The sequence below is a fragment of the Psammomys obesus genome, unplaced genomic scaffold (genome assembly GCF_907164565.1).
Source record: "Psammomys obesus unplaced genomic scaffold, mPsaObe1.curated_primary_1811, whole genome shotgun sequence".
Lineage (NCBI taxonomy): Eukaryota > Metazoa > Chordata > Mammalia > Rodentia > Muridae > Psammomys > Psammomys obesus.
This window is the reverse complement of record NW_026596415.1, coordinates 3,739,880-3,750,822: the sequence shown is the minus strand read 5'-3', so window position 1 is coordinate 3,750,822 and position 10,943 is coordinate 3,739,880. Positions and strand designations below refer to the sequence as shown.

Sequence of the window (10,943 nt, the reverse complement as noted above, 5' to 3'; positions counted from 1 at the left end):
TAACCTCTACAGGCTCTAACAAGTCCTACATAAGGACACCTCTGCAGAGCCTCCTCACCAAGTTCTCTTGGTGTTGAAGGCAATCTACCTTGGCTGCTCAGAGGAAGCAGTTGTCTGGGAGGCCCAAGACACCTGCTATAGCAGTCAGCTGACTACATCTGGAATTAACTAAAACCCAAGTGGCTAGGCACACCTATAAAGGATTTTTCTAAATTAAATCATGTGACGTAGGAAAACCCACCTCTAATCCTGATCTTTTGAGGTGGGAAGATCCACCTTTGATCTGAGCCACACCTTCTGCTGGCAGCCCAAATAAGGACACAGAAGAAGGAAGCTCTTGCCTGCTTTCGTTCACTCTGGATGGCAAGACCATTCCTTCCTTAGAGCATGCCTGAGATTTTGGCCCATACTGAAGACCAGCTGAGACATCCAGCCTCATGGGCTGAACAACACTGGGTTCTTGGACCTTCTCTTGGTAGACAGCCATTGTTGGACGAGCTGGACCACAGCCTGTAAGCCACTCCAACAAACACCCTTTCCACATATTCATTCTATCAGTACCATTCCTGAGAGAACCCTGACTGTACAGCATCGCTCAGCTCTCACCTTCTCGGAACGTCTTCTTCTGCTTTAGCACACCCCTGAGGCTCAGGGCATGGGGCACTTTTGTCCAGCCAGCTACTGAGTGCTGGGCAAGGCTCCACAGCCTGAGAACCCAGCCTCCCCGTCTCTCCTTAGCAGTCTTGAGGAGTAGCTGAGCTGAGTCCTGGTCCAGCAGCACCTTGGAAAACAGTTGTACCCTAGGAGCAAAATGATGGGGACTGCTAAGGTCTCCTGCAGGCACACATGTCTGAACAATTGTTCTCCAGCAGGAAGCGCTGTTTAGGCAGGGCCGTAGAGCCTTTGGAAGGTGGAGGAAGTGGGTCTTTAAGGGGTGAGCCTTAAAGTTTATAGTCCTACCCCGCTCCTATCTGCTCCCTGCTGCCTCACCCGCCCACCCGGATGTGTGCAAGCAGCTTCTCACTCCCCTCATGATGACCTGCACCCTCAAATTGTGAGCCTACGTGAGCTAAAATACTACCTCCCAAGCTGCCCTCCCAGATGTTTTGTTCCAGAACCAAAAAAAGTAACTAGCAGAGAGATGGTTAAGTGGGTGGCCACGGCACTGGACCCCAAGAGGCGTTCCTGGAACCCGCATGGAGAATCCTTGCAGGGGTGCTATACCAGGGCTCCACACAAAGGGGGGCTTTGGAGTCAGGCAAATCTGGGTTCAAATGCCAGGGGTGCCATTCTAGCTGTGTGGCCCTCGACACGGACACAACCGCTCTAAACTCCTCTCTGTGCAGTAGGGAATCGGACAGAAATACTAATCAGACAGGTACTAATCCTTGTGGGATGCTTCTTCACACAGAAGGCCACCTCCCCACATTCCTCTGCAAGGGGACCAACTGTAGAGACATTATTGTCCCTCATTAAGAGACAAACAAGGGGGCTGGAGAGATGGCTCAGCAGACAAGAGCACTGTCTGTTCCTCCAGAGGTCCTGAGTTCAATTCCCAGCAACCACATGGTGGCTCACAACTGTCTGTGCTGAAATCTGATGTCCTCTTCTGGTATGCAGACACACGTGCAGATAGAGCACTCATATACATGAAATAAATAAATTTTTTATATAAAAGAGAGAGACAAACAAGGCAGGCCTTGGGATGTGGGTTTTGATTGATAGAGCTGCAGCCTGATGGTCCCCTCCCAGGTCCACAGCCTGGCACAGACCCAGCTGAGTAGGGGGCTAGATGGGAACTGACTGAGCAAAGGCTACAAGCAAACAGTACAATGGTCCCTTTGATGCACCGCACCAGGGTTGTTTGTATCTCCTAATGACACACTGCCCCACAAACAGTCACTGCCAAGACCCTATCAGACACCTCACAGGAGCCCTGTGAGGCCTCACCCCCACCATCCAGATGAGCAAGCCAAGGCACATGGCCAGTAATCAGCCTGGAACTCATTCGCTTACATTTGTGTTTATGCTTATGTTTACGGCTCCTCCTCTGTGCACTCCTGAAGCCTGGTGTTAAATTTGCCTTCCTGGGGCAAGGGACAGAGCTCTTATCATCACAGTGAATTCCAAATGACACGGGGGACGTTTTCCTTTAGTGACCAGGACAGGGCCAGCTATGTTCTCCCCAACACACATGTACACAGCCATGTGCACTGTGTGCTTTCTTATGGCTCTACAAATACCGTTATTGGTTGGTTTCTCTTTTTGCCTTGGCTGCTAGGAAGCTCAGAGCCAACCCCAGTGCACACAGAATCCCATGGAGCACATTTTCCTACTGGCATCACCTTAAGCACAGCTCCCCTTTCTTTCTACTTTTCATTTCCCATCTTACCAGCAGGAGGGTGGGGTCTTATTTGTTAACCTGGAGCAGGACTGGGGTGAACTGCGGTCTCCCTGCACTGCTTTCACAATCAGGTCTCACTGGTGCATGACCCTGCCCTTCATTACCCAGGAGCCGACACTGCCAGTCTCAGCGTGGGCTGTCACCACAGGAAGCTTGAGAACTCATCGTCCAGCCCTCTGCTGAGACCCACCAGCTCCTGACCTAGAACAGGTTCTGTCACGGTGACAGGTGACAGAGGGGCACTCATGCTCAACAATTTGCTTCAAATCAGCATGGTGACTACACCTGCAATCCCAGCACTCAGGATCTATGTGAGCAGGTGGATCTATGTGAGTTCGAGGCCAGCCTGGTCTATAGAATGAGTTCCAGGACAGCCATGGCTACACAATGAGACTTTGTTTCAAATTAATAATAGTAGCAACAACAATAACAATAGCAACTTGCCTAATGTCTTTATAGATGGCCATAAGGATGTACACTCAGGTGGCTGAGCGGCTGTACGGGAGTCCTGGCCTGACCCAGACCCAGACCCAGGTTCTCAACAACATGGCATCCTGGGTGCTTCAGGGAATGGTCAGGAGGAGAGTGGCAGGACCTGGGCAGCCCCTATGAGTGTCTGGTGACTTGCTTCATTCTTAGGGGAAAGAGGTCATTTGACATAGGGTCTCTCTAGCCCTGCCTGGAATCAAACTCACCATCCTCCTGCTGCAGTTTCCTGAGCACATGAGTGAGTAATTGGACTAGTGCCACCCTCCTGCCCTCCCAGCCTTTGCGTCAAGACTGTCACACCAGAGCCAACCCAGGCGGTCTCGGGAGGCAGGGGCCTGCAGGGATGGCTTCTCCAAGCAAGACACTAGCCTTGGTCTCTGGACGTCCTTTTGAAGGTCTTTTCAGGGCACACGGCGGCAGTTACCTTGCTGAGGTGACCTTGGAGGACAGCTGTAGCTGAAGGGCTCTAGGGGTGCTGAAGACAGCCTGGCGGAGTGAGACCCTCATGTCCCAGCCCCGGTGGCTCCTCCTATTTTGCTTGCTAGTGTCCACCTCTAGCAGAAGCAGCTCGTGGCCAGACACACGAACAGACAGGGACGCGTCCACTCTGCGTTCCTTGTGATGTCCTGCGGAAGCCAGCACCTGTAAGGAGGCAGAGAGAGCAGGAAGGGATGACAGGTCAGAGAAAGCTGGGCTGAGGGCGGCCTTGCTCTAAGAAGCCCTCCAGCCAGGTCAGCTCCAAGGGCTCCCTCATGACAAATGGGAGCAATCCAGCCAACGTCCCCGATCCTGACACAGGATTTGAGTCCTGGCTGTTCCTTAACTTTAGAGCTCATGTCAGTTTTTAAAAGAAGCAGGGAAGGCAGCAGAGAAAACCTAAGCTGGAACATGCCTGGCATCCTAGCACTTAAGAGGCTGAGGCAGGAGAATCATGAGTTCAAGGGTCCCTGGACTACAAAGGGAGACCTTGCCTCAAAAAGAGAAACAGTGGAGAGAAAGGAGGAAGACTTGAACTTCCATGTGTCTCTGTGGCCAAGAGCTTCCTGGACAGACTTCAGGCTCTCTAACTGCCCTGACCTCCAAGGGCCCTGCAGGCTGTACAAGTCCAGCCCAGTCAGTATGGCTCCAAGCCTGGTATGGTGGCACACACCTATGTCCCAGCACCTGGGGCTTGAGACAAGAGGATTACTTATTTCAAGTGAGCCTGGGCTATGTACCCTTAGAAGTTAGAGGGTGGGTTTGTATAAAGTGGATCTGGTGGGGCATGTCTGTAATCCCAGCACTCTGCAGGCAAAGGCAGGGGGAGCCAGAGTTCAAGGTTATCTTGAACTACATAGTGAGTTCAAGACTAGCCTAGGCCACATGAAATTCTGTCTTTAAAACAAAACACACACACAAGGAAGGAAAGGAAGGAAGGAGGAAGGGAAACTTTCCTTCTGAACACACAGAGCTCAGAACACAACACTGTTCCTTCTTTCCACCCACAGCCACCTTCGGCCCACATGAGTGTATCGGGCCTTTATTAATGGCTCTGAATGGAAGGCTGCCCACTCATGCTGCTGCCGCTGGTCAGAACACACTCCCTCTGACCTCAGTGCCACACTCCTGAACACATGGCACAGCTGCCAGCTTCACACAGCCACAGGCACCCTCATTTTCCAGTTAGCAAAGCTAAGGCAGGCCAGGGTGAAGCGCTGGCCCCAAGGGCACGAAGCAGCCGGGCAGCAGTGCTGGGAGCCACGTTTCACTTTATATTTTTATCTTTTCTTTTTCTGTTGTTGTTTTTTTGGGGGGGGGATTGTTTGTTTTGTTTTGTATTTCGACATAGGGTTCTCATTGTAGCCTTGGCTGTCCTGGACTCACTTTGTAGACCAGGCTGCCTGCCTGCCTGCTTCTGCCTCCTGAGTGCTAGGATTAAAGGCGTATGCCACCACCACCTGACTTGAGTTTATATTTTTTTGTGTAGTTTTCACATCTAGAAGTCTTTCTGAACTCCTTTGTTATAGTATAGAGTGGAATCTTTCTTTCCCTAGACACCAACACAGAACAAGTTGGAGGAAAAATGAGAGTTCCGTCCACTGCTAAGGGAGAGACACAGCCTTCATCCCAGAGTTAAAGACTTCGTGGCATAGGTGGTGACTGAAGGCTTCCTGCTGTCTGGCCCTGATTCTGCTGAGGCCGCTCCTAGCAGCTCAGGGGTTTGGAGCTGGGAGTTGGAAGAGTGTGAGAAATTGGTTGAAGCCAAAGGAAAGGATGAGGTCACCCAGAGCACGAAGGGAAGGCTGCCAAGGAGAGACCCCTGGGTGAGCACATTTGAGGAGTGAACTGCGGGTTTCCTTTCGGAGGCCAGCACCACAGCTCTGAGGCTCCATGGCCCCATCTTCCTGTGAGCTGGCGATGAGTTCAAGAGCAGCATCCACACCTGTAAGCTGGGCAGGAAGGCAAGCCCATCTGGAGGTTGGAGTTGTAAGAAAAATGCCAAGTAGGAGCTTGATTTGTTCAGCTGGACCAAGACCTATTGGGGCATGGGAGGGAAGAGAGGGGTGAGCTTCTATCATGCTTAGCAAGCAGCTAGGAAGCTGGTGTTAGGGTTCCCCTAGCTCCCCCGCTGCTGACCTGCCTCCTGTTGGACGCTGACCATGAACCCTGCACTGTGCCCCTGGCTCAGTGACCCTGGGACCCTGACCCTGTTGAACCTCACACTGCTCTACAGGGTTAGTGTTACCACCCCATTTCCCAGATAGCAAAACTGAGGTTCAGAGGCATTGAGTGATTTACCTAAGACCACACAGCTAGTGGGCACAGGGCTGGGAACTGAACAGGAAGCAGGGCACCCACCAGCTTCAGAGATCCTTGGAAATGGAGATAAGTCTAGGTCACCCATCACCAGCAGAGGCTGGCATAAGGCAGACACAGGGCGTGCACATGGGAATGAATGGATGCAGAAATACACCCACATCAGCCCCTCTAAGGGATTCCTGGTTTTCCTCCAGGACACAACAGACAGAATACATTTCCCAGCCTTCCCTGCAGCCAGCTGGGATTTCCAGTGAGTTCTGGCCAGGGATGTTGGTTGGCGTGATGGAGCTACTGAAAGGCCTGGCCCTCAGAAATACCTCCATCCTCCCTTGCACCTGCTTGGATCTTCAAGTAGGCACCTGGACCAGGGCTGCTCTGTGCTGTAGAGTGGGTGTGTGGGCCAGGTCTGTGTATAGAGTGGGTGTGTGGGTAATTACAGACCTGGCCCACATGCATTGTTTATGTGCTGGAAACGGGTCCCAGATCTTTATACATGATAGGCAAGTGTCCTACCGACTAGACCCTTTTTTTCACTAGAGGACAGAGTCCAGCCTCTGACCTGGGATGTGGCATTGTGATTGATAGCAGCTTGTGCATCTACGATGAAGTCAAATGCTCCTTGTCGACGCCGTGAAAGGTCAAAGCTACCATTCAAGAGGAGGGTCTGAGGAAACAGACAGGAGTAATCACATCCTAAGGGTGGCCCAACCTGCTCCCCAGCATACTTAGGGGTTTTTGTTGGTGGTGGTGGTAGTTTTGTTGTTTGTTTTTGGTTTTTGGTTTTTTTGAGACAGGGACAGGGTTTCTCTGTGTAGTGTTAGCTGTCCTGGACTGGCTTTGTAAACCAGGCTGGCCTTGAATTCACAGAGATCAGCCTGCCTCTGCCTCCATGAATGCTGGGATTACAGGCATGTACCACCACACCTGGCTTTTGTTCTGTTTTGTTTTATTTTTATTTAGTTTTTTGTTTTTTTAAGAAAAAGTCTCAGGGTGGCAAGATGGTTCAGCAGGTAAAGGCACTTGCCTTCAAACCTGATGACCTGAGCTCTATCTAAAGAGCTACACTATGGAAGGAGAGGACTAACACCTTCAATTTAATCTCTGACTTCTACACATGTACAGGAGTGCACACGTGTATTCATACATATATACATACATATGTTTGTATATATATATATAAAACTAAATACATATGTATATATATACATATATATACATATATATGTATATACATATACATATATGTGTGTGTGTGTATATATATATATATATATATATATATATATATATATATACTAAAAGTTGAAAGGAAAAGCTCTCACTTACGAGGCTAAACAATTTCAGGCTGCAGCTAAGGACAACCTCAACCCCTGATTTTCCTGTCACCTCCTGAGTGGCTGGTATTACAGGTGTGTACCCCATAACAGAACCCCAGGCTCCTCCTGCAGGAACTAGGTAGCATTTGCCCAGCCTGGGGACACTCACCTGGTTGGAACGGGTGGCATACAGAGCCACGCTGTGCTGGATCCCTCTATGCTGAGAGCTGCCCTGGTGTGAGCCCTTCAGGTGCAGAACTACCTTCTGGTTGATTTTTAGTGTCACCTTGGCCTCACTGTTCTTAGCCTGAGTGTGTGAGAACCAGAGTGTAATCTTGTATCTTGTCCACGTGCAGCAGAAGCCACCACAGAATTCAAAGATCAAAAGGAAGGGGCCCAGAGACTGATGTCCAAAGAGGAAGTGAAGAGGAAGTGAAGCCAGGTGCATGCTGGACCTTCCAGTAGAGCAGCACCAGTGCTCTTGCTAGAGGTGGTGGGTGGGCTTGATGAAAGCAATGTTAAGCCTCTCCCCACAGAGCGGGGCTCAGGCGGTCTATTTTCTTCTCTGCTAGCTTCCAAGCACTCTGATGCCAACACATAGTAGGTGCTTAATGAATGTGGGACCACTATTTCTAGGCGGAAATGTCAAGGTCAAAGTGGGAGTGTGGCACAGAGTGGGAGAAAGGCACAGAGTAGCAAGGGGAACAGCGTGACTGCATCCTAACCCCTGCAGCCTGAGGAAAGATTGCCTTCTAAGCAAAGATTTAGGGATCTTGAGGTGGGGCCAGACCCTGAGGTTTCAATCTTCATCTAAGTAAGGACTTTATGAGGGGACAGCAGGAGGGTCATGTTTGGACAAAGAGTGATAATCACTCCTTTGCTATCTATGGAAGGGCCAAGGGGTGCAGATGGCTTCACTGCAAGGAACTCAGTGATGTTGATTCCAGTTTTAACCCACTGAGATTCCTTTGCAGTCCTGAGATCAGGCACTGAAAGACACTGTTTTAAGTTGCAACATTTGGAACAATACGTAACCCAACAAGAGGAAACACTCAGTAACCAATTATTCTCTCAACAACCACTTACCAGCTGCTGGGAGACAATGACACCACTTCCTCTCTGTGGTGATGGAGAACTGCCTGCCTGCCCCAAGGACTCACTCAAGATGGTTTACTCTTAGATACAAGCAAACATGGTATCTTGGAACCAAGATGGAAGACAAAGAAGCAGCTAGGGAGGAAAATGTGTGTGACAAAACCTTTCTATTCTTTTTTGCAGTGCTGGCCCAGAGCTCAGAGCTTGGCGATCATCCTGCCACGGAGTTCCTCCCGCTAAGGCGCAGCTCTGAGTGGAGCAAACAGCACAATGACAGTAAATGGAGGCCTCCCCAGCCCCTGATCCTGGCCAGATGTTGTCAGCTGGGATTTGAGTCTAAGCAGGGCCAGAACTTCTGATTTTTCTTTTCTTATAAACAACAGAAATCCAGGCTTTGTCTGAAATCTCCCAGTTCTCAAAGTACACAGACCATAAAAACATGCGCGACGCTGTTTGGCCTGGAGCACCACTCAGCAATCTCTGGCTGAGGACCCCCAAAAAGCCACTGGGAGCCACCCCTGCCAGTGTCACGCTGGCATTATGTACTGTGTTCCCTCGGACATGCGCAGGGCGTCACTGGCCAGCATCTGGAGGAACCACTGCCAGCCCCCTGACTAAAGGGAAGTGAAGCCCTGGAATGGAGCATCCAGCCCCCCACTGCAGGCTTGGCTTCATCTTCCTCCTGAGGGAGAAGAGCACTACTTTATTCCCTGTGCGCACAGTAGGTGTTCAATAAATGCTTTTTGGCGATTATGGTGATCTCGCTCTTAGAGGGACAGGAAAGGAATCTAATGAGGCCCTGGTAAACATTTCACGTGTTTAGGAAAGGTCACCAGTTACATACTGAGCATAGGTCACGGCGTGAAAACAGACATGTCTCCACTCTACAGGAAAGGGGACTGAGGCCCAGGGACACAGACTTGCTAATGACACACAGGCAATGTGAGCCTCGGGCGTATGTGCCAAGACTGCAAATCTGCTACCACAGGCTGTAGCCCACTGGCCAGTACAGCATGCTTTGTCCTATCTGGTCTGGAATCTGGCCAGGTGGCCCTCAAACTCCCAGGGATCCTCTTGACCCTGCCTTCTGCTATTTGCATGTTTAATCATGCGTCTCTAAGTATGAGTGCAGATGCCTGTGGAGGCCAGAAGAGGCCATGAGATGCCTGGGGCTGGAGGTAAGGGTGGTGGTGGGTGCTGGGAATTGAACTAGGGTCCTCTGGATGAGCAGCAAGTAACTGCTGAGCCATCCCTCCAGCCTCAAAGTTCTATTGGGACATAGTCACATGTACTCTCTAAACAATTGCTTACCGCACCTGCACGGTGAACAGAGGTGTGAAGTTACTATGACAGAGACCATGAACTCACAGGCCTAAGAGAGACACTGTTGGTGCTGCAGCCTAGCAGATGATAGATAGCATTAAGCTTGCTGAAGTACTTTAGCAATTATCATTCACCTCACAGAAGACTGGGGAAGTGGAGACTGGGACATTAAAGCCAACAGAGCAACCAAGACTGGCAGAATAAACATGCAAACATAAGCGGGCGTGTCATGTAGATCCTCATGGCTGACCTGGGGATGGGAAGGTGAGGGGGTGCTGCGGCGGGGGTGCAGGAAAGCCTGCAGGGGCCTGAGGTGGGACTCCACTCTCTACAGACGGCAGAAGGGAGCTTTAGCTGAAGGAGCAGTGATGGCTCCAACCGCAGAATGTACCACGGCCCTGAATAGAGAAGAAATCAGCCAAGGCAATGGATGGCCTGGATGAGGCAGCTCTGGCAGCGGAGACCAGAGAATCAGAACTGAGCGCGTTATCCTAAGACAAGCTGCGAGGGTTTGGAGCATGGGTGTAACAAACCGAGCTAGTGCCTTATAAAGTTCCCTGTGGCTGCCAAGAAGACCACAGCAGGGGACACAGAGTGAGATGGGAGCCTAGGCAGGGAAACCTCGTGCTAGTCTGGGGCAGAAGCCACAAAACTGAACCTGGACAACTGGGGTGGGAAGGTTACTTACACTGTGAGGGTTCCCAGCCACCAGGCACCCCTCCAGGCTCTGGGGGATAGCCTTGTCATCGTAGGGGTGGGTCAGGCCTGTACAGACCTGGGGGAGACACATGTGCAGAGGTGAGAGGCTGCCCTGCTCCCAGACGCTCCCAGAGGCCACCTTCCCGACAGCCCACGCACATAGAGGTGTCTAGCCCGACGGCCCAGCTCCACAGTGTGCAGGATCTCCTCCCGGCCGTTCAGGACAGCCTTGGTCTCCAGGGAGCGACGCTGGCGTTGATTGTCCACCGTAAAGGCCCCCTGCAAGAGGAGGCTCTGCGGGACCAGGAGGTGCCAGGGGTGCCTGGGTGAGGAGAAAGAACAGGCCACCGGCATTAAGGCAGCTGGCAAGAGCAGTGGACAGACGGAGTTTGTGTACACTCGCAGAGAGTGACACCGGAAAGCATGCAGCCGCTCTGTGCTCTAGGAGCTGCTGATCAAAGCCTGGCCAGGGGCCAGGAGATGGCACAGCGGTTAAAATACTTACAACCAGTATGAAGACCAGAGTTCAGATCCTCAAAACCACAGACATCCCCGGTGAGGGTGAGGGGATGAGGGGTGAGGGGCTTACTTCTAATGCAGCCTGGGAAGGGGCAGATGGAATCCCCAAAGCAAATAGACGTGTCGAGGAGTTCTGGGTCTGACTGAGAAACTCTGCTTCACGGAACAAGGTGAAGATGATTGAGGGGTTCCTGAGAGTGACCCAGCGCCTCCACGTCCATGTGCACTCACACACCCCCACCCCACATGTCAACACATACACTCTCCACACACACACACACACACACACACACACACAC

At 51.3% G+C, this 10,943-nt stretch overlaps 1 protein-coding gene across 1 annotated transcript in view; it reads right to left on the bottom strand.

Moving 5' to 3' along the window:
• The window catches only part of LOC129669480 (uncharacterized), a 99,734-nt gene that overhangs the window by 32,125 nt on the left and 56,666 nt on the right, over positions 1 to 10,943 (bottom strand). The window contains 7 exon segments of the mRNA XM_055597758.1: positions 607 to 800; positions 3,318 to 3,535; positions 5,316 to 5,408; positions 6,252 to 6,356; positions 7,178 to 7,315; positions 10,115 to 10,201; positions 10,285 to 10,447. Coding sequence (XP_055453733.1) covers positions 607 to 800; positions 3,318 to 3,535; positions 5,316 to 5,408; positions 6,252 to 6,356; positions 7,178 to 7,315; positions 10,115 to 10,201; positions 10,285 to 10,447 — 998 coding nt within the window.